General features: G+C 42.3%; 1 protein-coding gene across 2 annotated transcripts in view; it reads left to right on the top strand.

Moving 5' to 3' along the window:
- tmem132e (transmembrane protein 132E) overlaps positions 1–17,810 on the top strand; it is a 379,620-nt gene extending 361,810 nt beyond the window's left edge. For both annotated transcript variants that reach the window (XM_071339298.1, XM_071339297.1), the window contains exons 7-9: positions 2,036–2,315; positions 8,013–8,207; positions 13,823–17,810. In XM_071339298.1, coding sequence (XP_071195399.1) covers positions 2,036–2,315; positions 8,013–8,207; positions 13,823–14,896 — 1,549 coding nt within the window. In that variant the 3' untranslated portion in view covers positions 14,897–17,810. The remainder of the gene's footprint in view (positions 1–2,035; positions 2,316–8,012; positions 8,208–13,822) is intronic.
- The last annotated feature ends 3,498 nt before the right edge of the window (positions 17,811–21,308 follow it).

Below are 21,308 nucleotides of genomic sequence, written 5' to 3'. Positions count from 1 at the left end.
TCCTAGTGACGCAATTGTATGCAAATCTGCCTAACCAATGTTTATGCCTCTTAGGCCTTATCTTTGTTTGCACAACTACTGCCTGTGCACACATTTTATTCGAGTTTAAGCCAACCCATGATTTCAGGTAATCAAACGTATCTCTCTCAATGAATTGAACTAAACTAAGAAGGTTTTTTTTAGAACAGGAAGTTAAGCAAATTCCATACCGGATTGACAGTAAATTCATGGCAAGCTTTTAGGTCCGTTTTCCCAGACACAGATTAAAGCTAGTTCTGAAAAAACTATTTCAAAAGAGTTTCTCGATTGAGGATCTTTTTAATCCTGGACTAGGCTTAATCAGTGTCCGGGAAACAGGCCGCTGAAGTTTAAAATGTTTTGAACCATCAACCGCAATGAACAACATTAACTTCAAATTGTTTTAGGGAATAGGAAAAAACAGAACTGCAAAAGGCTTCATTCCGCCATTTTGGCAAAACATTTAGCACTTAACTAGATGTTTGCGATGTTGTCAGAACAAGGACAAAAAACACCTCACTGTGCATTAAACACTTAGATGTGATGTTTTTACTTTTTTTATAAACAGATACCACCAAACTATGCTATTAATTTAGCTGTAATTTAATCGCCTTTTATTTGGTCTCCCTTCAGAACACAAGCCATTTGGCTCACTTCTCACTCTGTCTCTCATCTCTCACTCTCGCTCTCTCATATCTCTCCCTCTATCTCCCTCTATCTCTCCTAACACAACACTGTTTAAGCCCTAAGCTTTATCAAGGGCCAGGTCTCTTGGACCGCAATGTGTGTGTTTGTTACATTGCAGCTGCATTGCTCACTGGCTGTGTTATCCAGTAATGTGTTCTAAAAGAGGACAGAAGTGTAATCGGGTAGGCCGGCCGATGTGCAGCAAAGCTCCAGCTGGTGTATCAAAGATCCTAATAAGAACAGACACTCCTCTAAAGAAAACATAGGTATGGCCTTAACATGGGAAACTCTCTGACCTGAGCAAAGAGTCACGAAACGCCATAAGGAGAGTCACACTGTCTCTCGGGTTTACCCTAGTCTTAACTGAACACTCTTGTCTACATTCTTGTCTCTCCACTGCTATTGTGGATTTGTTGTACAAGTTGAAAAACACAGGCGAACGGCGCCTTTTAGCCTTAAATGTCTAGCGTTAGCCGGCCACGGGACATGATGCATGTTAGAGTATTGTCAGACCTCTTAGGGAACACAGGACAGGCCTGCTTGATATTCAGATGGGCTTTGGGAATCAATGGGTGGGATATGCTTTGTCAGTCACTGACAGCCCGCTGCCGCTCCTGCATCTTAAGTTATCTGAAAGGATAAGTCAAAGCAAAGATTAATTAGCCTTGGGAATGGAGGAGAGCTTTTTAGCATTTCAGAGGAAAGCCGGCAGCTTGTCAGGCTGTTGAGAAACGTTTGGCAAGTATTACATCTTCTGGAGGAACATATTGGGCTTGGTTGGGATGCACTGACCGTGTTCTCCCCCTGTCCATCTAAGCATCCATTGATTTAGGAATGGAAGGCACACGTCCAAATCTTGCTTGTTTGGAAGTTTTTGGAGGAGTTTCGTGCCGGCTTGGATAACTTTTCCCTCACAAAGGGCACATTGGAACATACACTGTAACAGATGTCCTCCACATGGATTAGTGTTGGGCCTCTCATCAAATCAAGTGCTAAATTATATAATGATAAGAAGCAATTAAGAACATAAGCTCCCGAAACAGGATGCAGGATTTAACTACACTACAGCATATTCCACAAACATATTAAGTTACAAGATGCATCATTAAAGGTTATGATAAGCCATTGAGCTACTGCTGAAACGGCTTTGTAAATAGTACAGCAAATACATTTTTACATGATAACCCTTACTTTGTTGTTGTACACTTTGATACTGGTAATGATATTGACAATGGTTACGGTTTTGACACTGTTAATGGTATTGACACTGTTAACATCATTGACACAGTTTCTTTCTCTCTATCTCTCTCTCTCCCTGTCTTTGTCTCAGGAGCGCCAGAGACAGTGACACAGATGACGACGAGGACGACCGGCGGGTGAGCCGGGGCTGCACCTTGCAGTACCAGCGTTCCCTTGTCAAGGTGCTGACCCAGTTCCACACCACCTCCACCGAGGGCACCGACCAGGTCATCACCATGCTGGGGCCCGACTGGCAGGTGGACGTGACTGACCTGGTTCAGGACTCGCTAAAGGTGGTCGACCCCAGGATAGCCGAGCTGGTGGACCGCACCGTGCTGGTGGGCCTGGAGCTGGGCTCCACTGTACTGAAGGTATAGAAACTTGGCTAGGTCACCAAAGTCTGTAAAAAGGAAATGGCTTCTTTCAATTGCCTCTTTTACCTCATAGATGTTTGCCCGTCTCATAAATGTTATAGGCTAGGGCACTAGAGGCAAATAGGAAATTGACACTGAGGTAGACAAAATGCGTCAGTTTGGATCATACTGACCAAAGTGCAGCTGTAATATGCAGAAGCGCTCAGAGTGCGCGACAAAATATTTTGTGCTTCACATTGACCTAGACGAACTGACAGGTGAAAGAAGGAAATTACGCCTCTTCTTCATCGCTTTCACCCATTTTGTCTTTGTAAAGGAAGCCTCTTTACGATGATGAAATTATGAGATCTGTCCAAACTTGCTTTTAAAGATGGCTCCATCTGCATAGGCATGTAGTCTATATGGGCTTCCGCTTAGCCTTCCATTATGCAGCTCTACCATTCAAACTGAGTGATTGATGGCATAGAAAACCATACTTATTGAAGGCTGTAAGAAATTAAAAGATCTCAAGCTTACACCGTATTTTATGGCACATAAGGAAAATGAAGAGTAGCCTATTTCTCACTACCAACCCATATTAGTGGAGAAAATAAAAAAATTAAACATGTAACCTTTATTTAACTAGGCAAGTCAGTTAAGAACAAATTCTTATTTACAATGACGGCCTATCCTGGCCAAACCCGGACGATGCTGGGCCAATTGTGCGCCGCCCTATGGGACTCCCAATTTCTCACTACCAACCCGTTGGTGGCGCGAATCATCTATTTATAAAAATGTAACCTTCATTTAACTAGGCAAGCCAGTTAAGAACAAATTCTTATTTACAATGACGGCCTATCCTGGCCAAACCCGGACGACGCTGGGAAGATTGTGTGCCACCCTATGGGACTCCCAATCACAGCCGGATGTGATACAGCCTGGAATCAAACCAGGGACTGTAGTGACGCCTCTTGCACTGAGTTGCAGTGCCTTAGACCGCTGCGCCACTCGGGAGTCCGTGGGTCCATGAATCTACTCTCAAACTAAATTATTTCACTTAGAGGGTTCACTGATAAATTAGTTATAAGACCTTTTTCATTAATCGAATGCCATTTTCCAAACAATCATTTAATCAGGGGGGAGTAGTCTGGAAGATTTGATAATGGGCAACAGTTTAATCCCACCATCTTGACTTTAAGGGGTTTCATTTCGGAGCTAATTATTGTTTTTGAATGAAAGTACGGCACCACAAAAGGTGTAAGAGTCAGATCTTGTATTGTTTTTCGTTTAGATGTTTATTTATTTTACATTAAATGCATTACGAAATATGACCTTCACATGATTTTAGAGCTTTTTAATTGACATTCCAAAGACGCATATTGAGAACAATTAATTGCCATAACATTGAAAACATTTCATTGTTTCTAACAACACAGAATTAAACAATTAATAAGAGCCCCGTGATGGTAGGGATTGCCCATTACTGCTTATCACTTATTAACCATCTTTTATTCACATGACTTTACTTAAATAAAATATTTCAGTTCTGTATATTACTTTTTAAAAATTTGATGACTATTATTTAATTTCTTAAAATCATCGTCTCATCTCTGCTCAGGCAGTAGCAGCCAGACAGCCAGATAACATCTAACGTTATCTCTGTGCTCCCCAACGAGTCATAAACTCAGCAAAAAAAGAAATGTCCTCTCACTGTCAACTGCGTTTATTTTCAGCAAAATGAACATGTGTAAATATTTGTATGAACATAACAAGATTCAACAACTGAGACATTAACTGAAGGCCCTAGCCCTCACCCTCCAATCCAACAGGTCCCAGACCTGCTCAATGGGATTGAGATCTGGGCTCTTCGCTGGCCATGGCAGAACACTGACATTCCTGTCTTGCAGGAAATCACGCACAGAACGAGCAGTATGGCTGGTGGCATTGTCATGCTGGAGGGTCATGTCAGGATGAGCCTGCAGGAAGGGTACCACATGAGGGAGGAGGATGTCTTCCATGTAACCCACAGCATTGAGATTGCCCCTCTCAGCCTATTGCGGACAGTCTGAGCACTGATGGAGGGATTGTGCGTTCCTGGTGTAACTCGGGCAGTTGTTGTTGGGAAACAGTGTTTAAACCCTTTACAATGAAGATCTGTGAAGTTATTTTGATTTTTATGAATTATTAATGTGTGCGGGGCCAGGAAGAATAAGTGCAGTGGATTCTGGTCATTGTAGATATTTTAAAAATGTTTTAAAAATACGCAAATCAAAATTTTCAGGTGCTGGACAGATGAACATGTCAAAGAACAAAAGCAATTTTTTGCAACTTTGGTATGCTTCCATAGGAAAATATTCAACCTAGTTTAGCGCAGAAAACGTGGTAATTAACTACAATGAAAAAAGGAATGTCCGCAACTGCTACTATGGTGATTTAATCAGGCGCACAATAAAAACAACATTTCGATCCGAGTTGGATTTTCGTCAGACTGGACGAATATCCAACTCGTCGTGATGATTTCTCTCTAGAGAAACGGCGTGTAGAGCTCACAAAAAAAAAAGGAATGTTCGCAACTGCTACTATGGTGATTTAATCAGGCGCACAATAAAAACAACATTTCGATCCGAGTTGGATTTTCGTCAGACTGGTCGAATATCCAACGTCGTGATGATTTCTCTCTAGAGAAACGGCGTGTAGAGCTCCCAAAAAAAACTAAATGCAAGTAATTGAACCAATATCGGTCAATTTGTTGTTTAATAATAATACAAAAAACTACATTTCAGTTCATCGCGCAGCACTACTTTATAGGGCAGGGGTATTCAAACTCTTACCCTACAAGGTTCCGCACCCTGCTGCTTTTCTGTTCTACATGATCATTAATTTCACACAGTCCCTGATTAGAGGGGAACAATTAAAAAACACAGTGAAACTGGCTTCAAGGTCCAGAGTTGAGTTTGAGGGTTATATGGAAAGGGCGCCATTTGCGACACAACCATAGACATTGGTGAGGTGTACTTATAACACCCATTTCTGTCAGCCTCACACAGAATGTGATGGAGTGAGGGAACGCTTGATAATGGTTGTTAGTACAGGCGAAGTGCATCCTAACCTATGACCTATGTACTGCATGGACCTATGTGTGGTATGGCTCCAAATTTGTGTTGCGTTAGCTTTGACATAGATTCAAAGTAATGTGTACAATCCACACTCTTAAAAGAGTTTACCTGAAAGGTACTTCTTTTAATTTTTTTATTAATGTTTTACTAAAAGACTATTAGTACTAGCCTACCCATAGAAGTGGTCCATTTGTATGCTTTGGGTTATTTCTACCAATTTCTGTTATTTCTGTTTGTAATTACACAATCATTTATTTAATTGTGAATCAATTATCCACATTCATTTTGACCAAACAAAAAAACAAAGCTTAGTTATTCACCCTGATAATTTACTGCTACCGCGGTGGCTACTCAAATGAGTTGGAAAAACACAGGTGCCTAACTCAAAGCTTTTTTAGAGACAAAACCCAGGGTGGAGAACTGTCCTGCTTAGAGTACTTCATCATTCAACTGAATTCCCCACCGTTTGTGAAACTTTAGAAGTCATGTATTCATGTACTTTCATCCCCCGCGGTTACATTTTAGGGGAACAATTAAAAAACACAGTGAAACTGGCTTCAAGGTCCAGAGTTGAGTTTGAGGGTTATATGGAAAGGGCGCCATTTGCGACACAACCATAGACATTGGTGAGGTGTACTTATAACACCCATTTCTGTCAGCCTCACACAGAATGTGATGGAGTGAGGGAACGCTTGATAATGGTTGTTAGTACAGGCGAAGTGCATCCTAACCTATGACCTATGTACTGCATGGACCTATGTGTGGTATGGCTCCAAATTTGTGTTGCGTTAGCTTTGACATAGATTCAAAGTAATGTGTACAATCCACACTCTTAAAAGAGTTTACCTGAAAGGTACTTCTTTTAATTTCTTTATTAATGTTTTACTAAAAGACTATTAGTACTAGCCTACCCATAGAAGTGGTCCATTTGTATGCTTTGGGTTATTTCTACCAATTTCTGTTATTTCTGTTTGTAATTACACAATCATTTATTTAATTGTGAATCAATTATCCACATTCATTTTGACCAAACAAAAAAACAAAGCTTAGTTATTCACCCTGATAATTTACTGCTACCGCGGTGGCTACTCAAATGAGTTGGAAAAACACAGGTGCCTAACTCAAAGCTTTTTTAGAGACAAAACCCAGGGTGGAGAACTGTCCTGCTTAGAGTACTTCATCATTCAACTGAATTCCCCACCGTTTGTGAAACTTTAGAAGTCATGTATTCATGTACTTTCATCCCCCGCGGTTACATTTTATGAGCGTAGGGGAGAAAAAGGAGAGACGGACTACCAATGAACTGGAACTCTCCTCTCCAGCACATCTGATCCCGAAAATATGCATCTGGGAGTCCCCGACGGCAGACCTTGGGATCAGAAGACGACAGCTTTGTCCTCTCTGGTGACATACGCGGCCGGTGACGTCAAGCCACATTGAGCCATCATAAAAAGCGGTTTAAAAGCATTCTATGTACACGTCACCTTACCAGACAGTCCAGCCTCTTCAGCACACTATACTCAACAGATCAGGATGGCAACTCTGTCTCTGTGTTAACGGGCTCTTACTACTTTTTAATGGGTGTTTTGAACAGGGAGAAGGGCTGTAATGATAACAGATTGCCAAATTAGTGTGCTGTTTAGGATGGTAAGATTTTGAGCACTATTAAATGTTATTATGACCGTTGGAGGCCAAATTAACAAAGGCAGAGGCTCTCAATGCCCCTCTTCACTGTAGATTTGGCATGAGCTCCAATTGCTACAGAAGTGGAACAACCAACCAGGCTCGGATGAGCAAGAGGGAAAATATTTGGAAAGATAATGATGCACTATGCCTGAAGGTGAACAAGCTATTTGGATAATGAGAAAAGACAGTCGGCGGTCATCTCTAGTCATCTCTAGCCGATGTTGTCACCAGAGCAGTACACATACAATTAATAATGACTGGAAAATGTATTAATCCTCCAAAAAATAGAGCTAAAAACAAAACATAAAAAAAATGACAAAACATAGGTCTTTGATGGGGAGAACCTGTCATATCATCTAAACCATCTTACAGAGCTTCCTGTATTTCACACAGGCAGCCTTATACATCTGAGTGCTGATGTAAAAAATAAAATAGAAAAGTTAAGTCCTTTATGACTCACAAAGGAAGGCGAGTGCTTCTGTGGTTGACTTTTCCCACATGACCTTTGCGAGGCAATCGGAGGCAACAACAGAAAGGTGAAATAATGAGCTGTAAATGCCGTGTTTGGCCCCATGATGGAGGCAGACCTGTCAAGGCCCCATGATTAGCTCAAGATGGGTGGGGGTTTTATTTTGTATTTTGTGCCCTGCAGCCATCCGATGGACTCACATTTTTGCCAACCACCCACTGGAGAGAGGTCAAGAGGTCAAGTGTAGGGCACAGGGAGGCTGTAAGAGGCAGCCCCCGGTCAGCATCCGGTGTCTGGTGCTTTCATTTTGGCTTGAGTGTCTCATTTATCACACACTTACACAGGAGACGGACAGAAAGACAGACTCATATCCCACTTGTCTGTATCCCTGTCATGACACAAAATGCTTGGTGTGACAGTCAAACGGTCTCTTGTCGTTTACAGGTGGAGTCTCCACTCGCTGTGGAGGCCATGTTGGGAGAGACGTCGTTTTCCGTCACCGATGAGAAAGTCTCCATCTTGGAACTTCGCGTCCACGCCATCTCTGGACTTTCTTTGTCACTACAGCCCAGCCCTGGCAACAGTCACACTATGGTCGCCAAGGCAACTGGCCTGCAGACACTTGCTGCACCAAAGCAGGTACTGTATACTAATATATATGATGATACATGTAGAGGGCATTGAGTTTGTGTGGATGTCAGCTTTGAGTATATAAAACATTAAGAACCCCTGCTCTTTCCATGACATAGACTGACCAGGTGAATCCATATCAAAGCTATGATCTCTTATTGATGTCACTTGTTAAATATACTTCAATCAGTATAGATGAAGGGGAGGAGACAGGTTAAAGAAGGATTTGTAAGCCTTGAGACAATTGAGACATGTATTGGGTATGTATGCCATTCAGAGGTTGAATGGGCAAGTCAAAAAATGTAAGAGCCTTTGAATAGGGTTTGGTAGTAGGTGCCAGGAGAACCGGTTTGTGTCAAGAACTGCAATGATGCTGGGTTTTTCACGCTCAACAGTTTCCCGTATGTATCAAGAATGGTCCACCACCCAAAGGACATTCAGCCAACTTGACACAACTGTGGGAAGCATTGGAGTCAACATGGGCCAGCATTCCTGTGGAACGCTCTCGACACCTTGTAGAGTCCATGCCACGACTAATTGAGGCTGTTCCCAATATTAGGAAGGTGTTCCTAATGTTTAGTATACTCAGTGAATGTTTATAGACGTAAGCAACCTGTCATCATATTGTTTGGTACTCAGGTGAGTATAGATGAGTTCATTTTCACCAAGGTACCTATTGAGCTTGGTGTCTTTTGATCTTGTTAATAGAACACCACAGCAACTGTATAACTCATAGAACATAAAGCTCTTCTTCAATGTACAGACCTGATTCATGATGGCCTTCAAAGATACTCAATGACAAAATACATTTTCAGGTAAATAACAAAACATTGTCAAACCAGCCGCCTCATAGTACAGAAGGCATTGCCATGGTTACAGTGTCTGAATGTGCCAGGACATGCCTTCTCACACCTTTGGAGGAAGGTCACTCCAGCGAACATAACACTGTCGTGTTCTCTATCTCTATAGTACTTCTTCTCATTGAAAGCCATTTAATACATGTTTTATCTAAATGGTGTGAAGAGGACATTCTATTCATTTCTATTCTCAAGGCATTGCAGCTGGAGCACCACAATTATTTGAAGTGGTGCTACAGCATGTCTTCATGAATATTCCTTAATGAACAAAAATCATACAGTGCATTCAGAAACGATTCAGGCCCCTTCCCTTTTTTCACATTTTGTTACATTACAGCCTTATTCTAAAATGGATGAAATAAAAAATATCCTCATCAATCTACACACAAAACAGATGCTTTATTTACACCTATTCAGGCCCATTGCTATGAGACTGGAAATTGAGCTTGAGTGCATACTGTTTCCATTGATCATCCTTCAGATGTTACTATAACTTGTTTGGTGTCCACCTATGTTAAATTCAATTGATTGGACATGATTTGGAAAGGCACACACCTGTCTATTTAAGGTCCCACAGTTTACAGTGCATGTCAGAGTAAAAACCAAGCCATGAGGTCGAGGGAATTATCCATAGAGCTCCGAGACACAATTGTGTTGAGGCACAGATCTGGGGAAGGGTACCAAATAATTTTTAAGCATTGAAGGTCCCCAAGAACACAGTGGCATCCATCATTCTTAAATGGTAGAAGTTTGGAACCACCAAGAGCTGGCCGCCCAGCCAAACTGAGCAATCGGGGGAGAAGGGCCTTGATAAAGGAGGTGACCAAGAACCCAATGGGCACTCTGACAGAGCTCCAGAGTTCCTCTGTGGAGATCGGAGAACCTTCCAGAAGGACAACCATCTCTGCAGCACTCCACCAATCAGGTTTTTATGGTAGAGTGGCCAGACAGAAGCCACTCCTCAGTAAAAGGCACATGGCAGCCCAGTTGGAGTTTGCCAAAAGGCACCTAAAGCACTCTCAGACCATGAGAAACAAGATTCTCTGGTCTGATGAAACCAAGATTGAACTATTTGGCCTGAATGCCAAGCGTCACGTCTGGAGGAAACTTGGCACCATCCCTATGGTGAAGCATGGTGGTGGCAGCATCATGCTGTGGGGATGTTTTGCAGCGGCAGGGACTGGGAGACTAGTCAGGATTGAGGGAAAGATGAACGGAGAAAAGTACAGAGAGATCCTTAATGAAAACCTGCTCCAGGGTGTTCAGGAACTCAGTGTGGGGCACAGACAAGACAATGCAGGAGTGACTTCGGGACAAGTCTCTGAATGTCCTTGAGTGGCTCAGCCAGAGCTCAGACTTGAACCCGAACATCTCTGGAGAGTTTTTTTTTTTTTTTTTTTTTTATCCCCTTTTCTCCCCAATTTTCGTGGTATCCAATCGCTAGTAATTACTATCTTGTCTCATCGCTACAACTCCCGTACGGGCTCGGGAGAGACGAAGGTCGAAAGTCATGCGTCCTCCGAAGCACAACCCAACCAAGCCGCACTGCTTCTTAACACAGCGCGCCTCCAACCCGGAAGCCAGCCGCACCAATGTGTCGGAGGAAACACCGTGCACCCGCCCCCCTCGGTTAGCGCGCACTGCGCCCGGCCCGCCACAGGAGTCGCTGGAGCGCGATGAGACAAGGATATCCCTACCGGCCAAACCCTCCCTAGCCCGGACGACGCTAAGCCAATTGTGCGTCGCCCCACGGACCTCCCGGTCGCGGCCGGCTGCGACAGAGCCTGGGCGCGAACCCAGACTCTGGTGGCGCAGCATAGCACTGCGATGCAGTGCTCTAGACCACTGCGCCACCCGGGAGGCCCTCGGATATGCATATTCTTGATACCATTTGAAAGGAAACACTTTGAAGTTTGTGGAAATGTGAAATTAATGTAGGAGGATATAACACATTAGATCTGGTAAAAGATAATACAAATAAAAAACATGTGTTTTCTATTATTACATGTTTTTCCCATCATCTTTGAAATGCAAGAGAAAGGCCATTATATCACTTAGGAGTCTAGGCGCAATTTAGATTTTGGCCACTAGATGGCAGCAGTGTATGTGCAAGGTTTTAGACTGATCCAATGAACCATTGCTTTGTATCAATTCTTCCCAAATGTGCCTAATTGGTCAATTGATACATTTTCAAGTATATAGCTGTGCACTCTCCTCAAACAATAGCTACTGTAAATTGGACAGTGCAGTTAGATGAACAAGAATTTAAGTTTTCTGCCCATAAGACTTGTCTATGTCCTGGGAAATGTTCTTGTTACTTACAACGTCATGCTAATCACATTAGCGCACGTTAGCTCAACCGTCCCACAGGGGGACACCAATCCCGTAGAGGTTTTAATGCATGGGTGTCATTTTTTTATAGATACTATAGTTGGAAAAACAGTATTTCTTACAGGCATTACACCATAGGTGTTGATTTCCATAGGGAAACATCGGTAACACTGCATCCAACCCGCTAATATGAACCTAGAATTGAACATCTGTGGGAAGCAGCTCATGAATTTTCATGACATCACACACATCCAGAAAATGGACTGTTGACGCTCGCAGTGCTCATTCGCCTATTTGCCTTATTGCTGTGCTGCACCCAAACAGCCCTCCAACACACAAGCCTGAAAATAAATCTATTTGTTACAAAAAACTCCCAGGGAACGTCTCATCACACCAGCAAAAATACATCTTGTTTAATAAAAGTCAGAGGAATCGGCCTTATATCCGGCATGTTTGAGTCTTGCAACTGGGGACTTCAGTTTCTCTAAATCCTCCCAAAGAATGAATTGGGCACAGTCCTTCACCTTTTCCTGAGAAGCCAGATCGCACTGTGTTGTTTCACACTTGGGTCGTTCATATTCCCCCACAATGAGAGAACATAGCCAGGTTTCAATGCCTTGGAAATTGGGGACGACAGCTATTGTTTCTTCACCAACTCTCTCTCTGCGCTGGCGGTGGCCAAACAAAACTAAACCGTCAGGGCCCAGCATTTAATTCCAATTAAACTCACCTTCCGCTGCTTGGCCACCTTACATTTAATTAGCATAATGTATTGTCCTAAAGTGCTCTCTGAGGCTGGGCCATAAAAGGCAGCCAATCCCTCCGCCAATGGACCTCTCCGAGGGGTGCTCAGGTTATTTCACACCATTTGATTCTGTTTCACAGGAGAAACCTCACCCGCCGCGTCTGCTAAACGTCCCCTGTCTTACTCCATGAATGAATGAGAGCCATAAACTACAACTGAGGGAAGTGAATAAGCCACGGTCTCTTTCTATTAGCCCGGAATCCGCCCCATTTTTATTAGGTTATATGTGCATTTGATTAACATTTGTTTATTTCAACCATCCCGAGTGTGAACTGTGATCTCGTTTGCCAGGGCAGCTATTGTCATTTAGCATCTAAGAACAGAGAGGATGCACAAATCCTCCCTTCTATGAGTCAGCAATGCTTTGGCTGTCTAAGTCACAGAGATCCTATTTAATTGTATGGTCTAATTTCCCTTCTGGGGAAATACTGTTGATCTGTTAACCACAGTTAATCCTGAGATCTCCAAAGAGAACTTAATAAATAGGTAACAGTGATTGATTCATTATCCTATTGAGGAATTATAATTAGAACATTCCAGTCACCCTCGAGTATACTGAGTACTTTGTTTGCTTTGTGTCTAACCTTTTGAACATGTTGGTGTACTACTAGTGGCTTCATCAGGACAGGGTGTCATACTCAATGTATTATTTAAATCATGTTTCAAAGGCCCCATTCATCTTGACAAGTGGAGATGACAGAGGCCCGTGTTCGAACAGGAATGTCATAGCAACCTTGAAGTTCAGTATCCTCTGCCTGAATCAAAGAAAAATATGTCTACACTCTCAAACAGAGCGTTCCAATCCAGACAGAATTTGGATAAATGCCTCTCCCGTTAGAATATGAAAAGACATCTCGGTTGGGGACTAAAAGTGCTCTGTCAGAAAAGCTTTTTTCTTTTGTCAGCCCTACAGAGCAGGTACGCTAGGCTGAGCTGAGAGGTATTGTTTTAGCAGGAGCCAAAGGAATGCTTCTGTCAAAAACCACCTCGTTACTTGGAGACATGGCCACCGAACATTGCCATTACTCTCATGAAGCCAGACTCAAGCTGTCAGGTAAAGTGCTGTGCAGTTGTGCAGCTCTGTCTGTTGTTTGTCTGCAGGACAACAGTTGCAAAACACCCACTCACCCCTCCTTTCTTAGAGCGAGCTTTGTGTTCGCTGGCGTACACTACTGAGACAGACCGCCTGTGTGTGTCTCGGTCTGTGCCGAGGCAGGGGGTGCCGATGTTTAGAGAGGCTTAGAAGATTTAGGGATCGAGCGAGTCAGAGACTTCAAAGGCAGGAATTGGACTCACATATATTCACATCATACATCATACGTAGAGGAGTGAAAGAGCGTCTGTTTGAACCATCGAAATTATCAGTTTTTGAAGAAACAACTATATCAACCAATGTTTGTAATTTCTAAACATGAATCATGTAGTTTGATTTGCAGTATATTGTTATTTGGTAAATCTGTTTGTTTCTTCAAAACATTAAAAAGGTGTCTCTCTCTAGCCTTCCAGGAAAGTTTGTCCATGGGGTTACTGTATGAATAATTAATCTGTGAAATAGCAAAAATGGCATTTGAAAGCTGCATTTACCTAACAAAAATACTAAAAACACCCTTTTCCTGTTGTTGTTATCACAGGAGGCCAGCTTGTCCATCTGGCTTTACTACAGCGACAGCACCGCATCGCCTCTGACCTTCTTCGACCCGAAGGACTACAACCTCAACGCTTCCACACTGGACGACAAGGTGGTGTCCATATCCCAGGAGCCTCAGCACCGCTGGCCGGTGGTTGTGGCGGAGGGCGAGGGCTCCGGGGAGATGGTGCGTATGGAGATGACCATCTGCGAGGCCTGTCAGAAGACCAAGCGCAAGAGCGTCATCGCTTCGGCCCCTGTGTACGTGAAAGTCCGCTTCGGCCCGGAGGAAGACTCCGAGGAAGAAATGGAAAGCGAGATCGAAATTGAGCCAGCCCGTGTCACCAGGCGGCCGGTGGAGGACTCCAACCTCGGCGACAGAGGCTTCGAGCCGTCCAACGAGCAGCCGGCGAGCGTTCCCATCGACTACACCAACTTCCCGACCATCAGCAACCAGGAGAGGCCCACCGAGGGAGAGGAAGAAGAGGAAGATGATGATTTCATCCATGCGCCCCGCAGCATGACCGACCTGGAGATCGGCATGTACGCCCTCCTGGGCGTCTTCTGCCTTGCCATCCTGGTCTTCCTCATCAACTGCATTGTGTTTGTCCTCAAGTACCGCCACAAGAGAATCCCCCCTGAGGGCCAGGCCAACATGGACCATTCCCACCACTGGGTTTTTTTAGGGAACGGACAGCCCTTGAGGGCCCAGAGTGAGCTTTCACCCCAGACAGTGGAGAGCCCCATTAACCCCCTGGAAGGGGTACAGACTTGTTGCCATGGTGACCACCACAGCAGCGGCAGCTCCCAGACAAGCGTTCAGAGCCAGGTCCACGGGAGGGGCGACGGCAGCTCTGGGGGCTCCACCAAGGAGCATGGCGAGGAGGCCAGCTCGCCAACCTCCAAGCGCAAGCGCGTCAAGTTCACCACCTTCACCACGCTCCCCACAGAAGACATGCCCTATAACTCCATCCCCATTGCAGATGAAGAGGACATTCAGTGGGTCTGCCAGGACATGGGTTTCCAGGACCCAGAGGAACTTCATGATTACATGCGCAGGATAAAGGAAATAGCCTGAAGGGGCGGCTGTTAAGAAGCACCCTCCTTACAGCTTTCAAAAAATACTTTCCTTTCTATTTTTCTCTTTTTTCACTTTAGTGAGAGAGAACTTTTCACAAACAAAAAGCAAGGCCAACTACACTTCTGTTTTTGTTCGTTTTCTTTTTCTTTGCACAGTGCCGTTTCCCGTACACACTTTTTTGGAAGTCGGAAAAAAATTGGAAAGCCAAAGACTAGACAAGAATTTTAAACGCTAGAGAAATGGCTATGTATGGATGTCCCTTCTATAGAGGTAGAGGAGTACACTCTCAAATGGACTTATAAGCTTCAGTCGTGAGCACGGTTCCGCAGGATGGATTTTAAGTGCTCCGTCACTCCTACTGGAGGTTAGTTAGCGAGCGTGATACGGACAGGAGTGTTTTTAGTAGGATAGGTTGGGTCTTGGCTCTGTGTTTGTCGGGTTGTCCCAACACCAAGTACCTTCTCCAACAAAGAGGCCTTCGATGTGCAGATTACATTTTCAGAGAAACAGCTTTTGGGACGCAACACGGAACAACATGATGGACAACCAATTGTCAAAGACGCTCATTAAAAACAATGTAACCAATTAATTTTATTTTGCCAGAGTAGGGAAGCATTCGTCAATGGCAGAACCTCCTTCATTGTTCTTGGTACAGCACATGCTATGATTTCATTCAATATCATTACTGTACATTTTGCTACATTTCATACAAATTCCAAGCCAGTGCCCTAATACTGGTTTCATACACTTTCCTGATTAAGTCTAATGCCTTAGAATAGGTTATAGAATGGGTTTCACTGATCACAACTGATTTCAATGCTGACACCCTGTTTTCACACTTTGGGTTAGGGGCCAGTGCGGAGGGCAATTATCCAAAACGCTACAACTTGTCAAAGGTTTAGTTATATTGGGAAATACTAAAGCTTGTACGTATATTGTGAAGTAAACGATCTTCGACATTCTTTGCATGAAAGGAGATACTGAGGCACAATCAGCAATTTTCCAAATTTGTAAATGTTTGTATTGTAATTATCTAATTATACCTAGACAATACTAAAGGACATATGTTGTATCATGCATTACATGCATGCCGTGCCAGACCTGCATAGTACAGCCCTCCCTCGTATGTACATACCATGACCAGCTGAGTTCCTCTTCAGCAGCAACATTACATTGAACTAGTTAGTCATGCAGAGATAGAGAAGGGGGAACGTGTTGGCCCATCACTGTAAGCATAGTGTTTCCTCTGCAGTTTTTACTAAGATGTCCCACTGTACACCTGAGAATTACAATGGAAGAACTCTCATCCCACCAAAATATTTTGCAGCAGAAATCGTTCCATTTTATTTTTTATTTTTAAACACGGTGACCTCGTGTAATCATGCTCCCCATTGAACACCAACGATTTTGTACCGAGTCACGATATTAATTTCCAATCAATCTAAACAGAGAATGAGAAGTACTGTGTTTGGTCCAAAATATGTCCGTAATAAAGCATAGATGCTGGTCATGACCGTCACAGAAGCCAAGCGCACTGGTGCTGACGCATTGGGCTATTGTTATGGTGGTGACGCCTTTTAAGTTTCTCAGGACTGTCTGTGTTTGATGAAATCTTAAATGTAATACTAGGAGTTTTGGTTAGTGAACCTGCACAAAATAGAATGACTGCAAATGATGAATGCAATGGGATTCCATTTATAGGTTTGGTTATGTAGAAGTGTTGGCTAGCTAGAGTGTGATGAATTTTAAAGCACTGGGTGGGATGATGACTGATTCTTTGAAGATCATGTTGTTTCGTACTGATCTGAAGATCTGCCAAGATTTTTTCAAGAGTAATGAAAAATAAACAGGATGGAAAACTGTTCAATCAGTTTTTAATTCACCTTTATTTGTGTGCTCTAAGTAGGGTGTGGATTTGCTGTGTTTTTGTTAATCATATGATGTGCAATTTGACCACAATGGAAGAACAAATGTCACCCAACCTCTCAATTTGAGTTATGAATCAATTCCAATCAATTAATTTCCACAAAAAACATCAACCTAGATGGCTGACATTTTGTCACCTGCTATTAAGTATTTTTTTTGCTATTCAGTTCATTTGATTTACAGCATACCATGTGATGTGCATTCCAAGTGGTTTCATTGAATAATGACCTAATTACACAATGTGATTAAATCTCAATCAAGCCCTATTAACATCTAAAGGTAAATGGTCTTCAAAATCAAAGACAACAATTCTTGCCCTCGCTTCAAACCCACGCTTTTACAAAGAAACCGGTTGAGGAAATGAACTGTTGGTTACAGCCAGACTTTTTTTCTTTCTTTTTTTTTTAACCCCCATTTTAAACGATGGTGTCTCAGGATGAATGTATTGATTCTCTACTGTACTTTGATCATCAGATGGGTATTTTGTCTCATGTATTACTATGGTCAACCCAAATCATTACCACTGCTTAACAACGGTGGATTAAGTTTCTAATAGCAGCTTTTTAACATTCTTTCTTTTTTTATAGTTCTGACTTTCCAATTTGATTATTCTTTCAGAGATCATAACAAAATGTCTATTAAAAACATTTTATGGCTTCTGAGATTTTTTTTATGTTTCCTTTCTCAATGTATATATGTATATGCTAAACCATTTTTGTAATGTGACTTTGGTGAAGGTGTGCATACTTCTGTGTACATCCTGTGTTTCTTCTGCAAGCTGCTGCTAGAGACTTTCTCACATGTGGATGAATACTTTTGAAGTGTACCCCCAGGTGGAGACATGGTGACCGTACGCCAGCTCACTGACGATACTATGTTCATGTACAGAGCACTGTTCAATTTCCTGTATTCTCCAGAAAAAGAAAACCCTTGTATTTCCCCCTTATATGTAAAGTACTAAAGAAAATACAATACATAAAAATCATGTGTCCTTTCTACTCGTCATTATAGCACTGTCAGAAAAAAAGTGTAATTGGGTTACATACTGTGTATGTGTTCTAATTTATTATAATTTATGGATGTATGCAGTTCCTTATCATTCAGTTGATCAGAAATAAGGAAGCCTAAATCTCCTGTCTGCAAGATTGGGACAAATTATAGTTGGGAGAAGTTAAATCAAAGATAGTACATTTAGTGAGATACCACAGTTGGGCTTCTCCACATTGAGAAAAGTGTCCTCTGTTCCGGTCCGTCTAAATGGGCGTGTCCTCTCGTGCCTGACTAACGGTCACCATAGAACTACACAGGTAAAGTCCTGCACTGACCTAATACAAAGTTGTTTTTCCTCCAGTTTGGTAAATTGAAGGGGGAAAGATGTGGGGTATTGAACTGCTCAGAACCCTTTCAACTTAGATCAAATTCAGTTCTAGTCTACTGATGCCTCACCCCCACAAATCTGACAGGTTTCATCTAATGTCTCTGGTTAAATGGATCAGTACATGTAGGTAGGCACTCACTCTCTCCATTTATTGTACCTAGGGTGGACCAGTCAAAGTACAGAGGTTAAATGGGAACCTGTGTGCCTGTCTGTTCCTGGTCTCCTACTGTATACGAGATACTGTATCTAGAGAATGGGTAATTTAGCCAGCTGTCATTTAAGGCACGAGGACGGCTATATATCTGTTGGCCTCGGGGTAGGCTGACCTTAAGTCTTTCCAATTAGATCTGCCTGATGTATCTGTCCCAGTGTAACCAAAGACAAGGTCTTCATGCTATGAATCATTCGATACAGTAACATTGACGCGATGGATATTTAATGTGCCCATTTGGATGATGCTACAGTATATTGGTAGTAGAGGATAGGGTATATTTTGGAAAGCGCTATATGTGATCTAGACGTCATGAATACACTGCTGTCACTCAAGGGAAGCAATCTCATATATTTAATTCATAATAGTTTATCTAGGATAAACATGTTATCTGCAACATCTGTAGGATAAATCGAAGATGGAATAAACACACATGTATATGAAAGTGATGGCCATACAATCAAACAAACAATGTGCATACTATCAGTGATCTCTTGCAGAAACCGGCATGTACTGCACAAACATACATACCCTGTCATGGCACTGACGAACAGCAATGTTATGTTTAATTCATCATCGTTGAGGGATAAGCAGTTAATATAACAGGATAAGTAATGCGTTTTAAAAACACTGATAGTAATACAGGAATAATAATTTTGATAATTATGAATGATTTTCATGTCATGTCCCTTTGAGACCAATATGTTATGTTGTCACAGGGCAACAATGCTTTGTTTGAATGAATTAAGTTAAGGTAATGTGCGAACAGAAAATAACACTATGGGGCCAGTTTCCCAGCTAGTCCTGGACAAAAAATGTATTTCCATTGACCATGCTTTTCAGTCCAGGTGTAGGCTTGATCTGTGTCCAGGAAGCAGATCCTAAGTGTTGCTCATTATATGTGACCTCCATTTTATTTTTTAAGCACATTTGACAATACAGTTACTACAACCCAATATCCATACCGCTTGCACACTACATTGCTTCATTCTAAGTGGTCTGCTAGTGTGGCCATTGGAACAGAACCAGTGTCTCGATCCAAGATCATTTGTTTTGCTGCCATCATGAGTTGATGGAGAGTTATCTGCTATGTTAGTCTGGGAGGAAAGCTGTCTGTTTTCCTGCCCATGTATGACTCACACCTCCTGCATTCATTAACATTCAGCTTTATGTCAAAAATGAACTTAACACATTTATGAATAATTAACAAGGGGTGCTGCCTTCGTCTCCTCCATGCAAGTGAAAGGTTAACGTAATCACAGTCGCAAGGTAATGCCCGAAATATTGACTGAGGTTGTTCACAATATGCACATAGACTGTAAATAAGTGGTCGGTTCAGTCTTGCTCATTTAAATGCACAGGGGTGTATGTGAATATGAACAACCAACCAAGATAAAATATACAGAGATACTGTAGAGAAACTGTTTAGTCTGGAGCTGTTACCGAAAGGTGGTTTCTGTTCAGAGGTGGTAAGATGCATTTACCTTGCTGATGAGGTAGTTAAGAAATGGCCCCCATATCCGCATTTAGAAATCTGTCCAGAATGTAAGGTATGGTCTGCAGAAGAAACTCAATTTCAACTGGTGTGTATATTACAGGTATGATATACATTATTGCGGAGGCCAAAATATGTTTAATCAATACATCTAGGTTAATTATTAATTTAAGAACATACGCTCACATAGGCGCATAGCGTGAGAACAGAAATGGTATAGAATGTCAACAAATAGCATACGCGTTCCTAGTGTTTTCATGTATGTATGTATTGAAATCAATGGAATTTTGTTCTATATATCCCCATATTATAGACCGATGATTGTACTAGTCCTAATCTCGTTCCCAAGCTGGCTCTTCTCTCTGTCGAACCTTCTCTGTCGAATCTACTGTACATGCGGTAGCAAATGAGCTTGGGGACAAGGTTATACCAGTCCTCGTATTTCTGTAATTATGTGCATCTAAATGAAGAGGACTATTTTACATTTCTGTTTCCTTCTTAGAAAAACTGCCCATGTAGATTAAATGTGGCCGTGGCATTTACATAAGTGCTACTTACCCACCAGAAAATCAATTTATGGCAGGTGAATAGTGAAAAAAATTAACAGGGGGTTGGTTGTGCTGGACGGTGATAAAGAGTTTCAAATATATGTGTGCATACCTTCTAATAATTAAACCATGTAGGCTACCCTCCTGTGATGGATAGGGAAGTTTGTGCGAATGGAGAGTCGCTTGGAAATTATCGAGGGAGGGAAATTCTTTAAGCTGTTCGTCCCCCTCAACAGTAGCAATGGCTTGTGTGTGTGTCACGCCCTGACCTTAGAGAGCCTTTTTATGTCTCTATTTAGTTTGGTCAGGGTGTGATTTGAGGTGGGCATTCTATGTTATGTTTTCTATAATTTTGTGTTTCTACAGTGGGGAGAACAAGTATTTGATACACTGCCGATTTTGCAGGTTTTCCTACTTACAATGCATGTAGAGGTCTGTAATTTTTATCATAGGTACACTTCAACTGTGAGAGACGGAATTTAAAACAAAAATCCAGAAAATCACATTGTATGATTTTTAAGTAATTAATTCGCATTTTATTGCATGACATAAGTATTTGATACATCAGAAAAGCAGAACTTAATATTTGGTACAGAAACCTTTGTTTGCAATTACAGAGATCATACGTTTCCTGTAGTTCTTGACCAGGTTTGCACACACTGCAGCAGGGATTTTGGCCCACTCCTCCATACAGACCTTCTCCAGATCCTTCAGGTTTCGGGGCTGTCGCTGGGCAATACGGACTTTCAGCTCCCTCCAAAGAATTTCTATTGGGTTCAGGTCTGGAGACTGGCTAGGCCACTCCAGGACCTTGAGATGCTTCTTACGGAGCCACTCCTTAGTTGCCCTGG

Source organism: Salvelinus alpinus, chromosome 13, assembly GCF_045679555.1.
Source record: "Salvelinus alpinus chromosome 13, SLU_Salpinus.1, whole genome shotgun sequence".
In the NCBI taxonomy this organism is placed as follows: Eukaryota; Metazoa; Chordata; class Actinopteri; order Salmoniformes; family Salmonidae; genus Salvelinus; species Salvelinus alpinus.
This window is presented reverse-complemented; position numbering and strand designations above follow the sequence as displayed.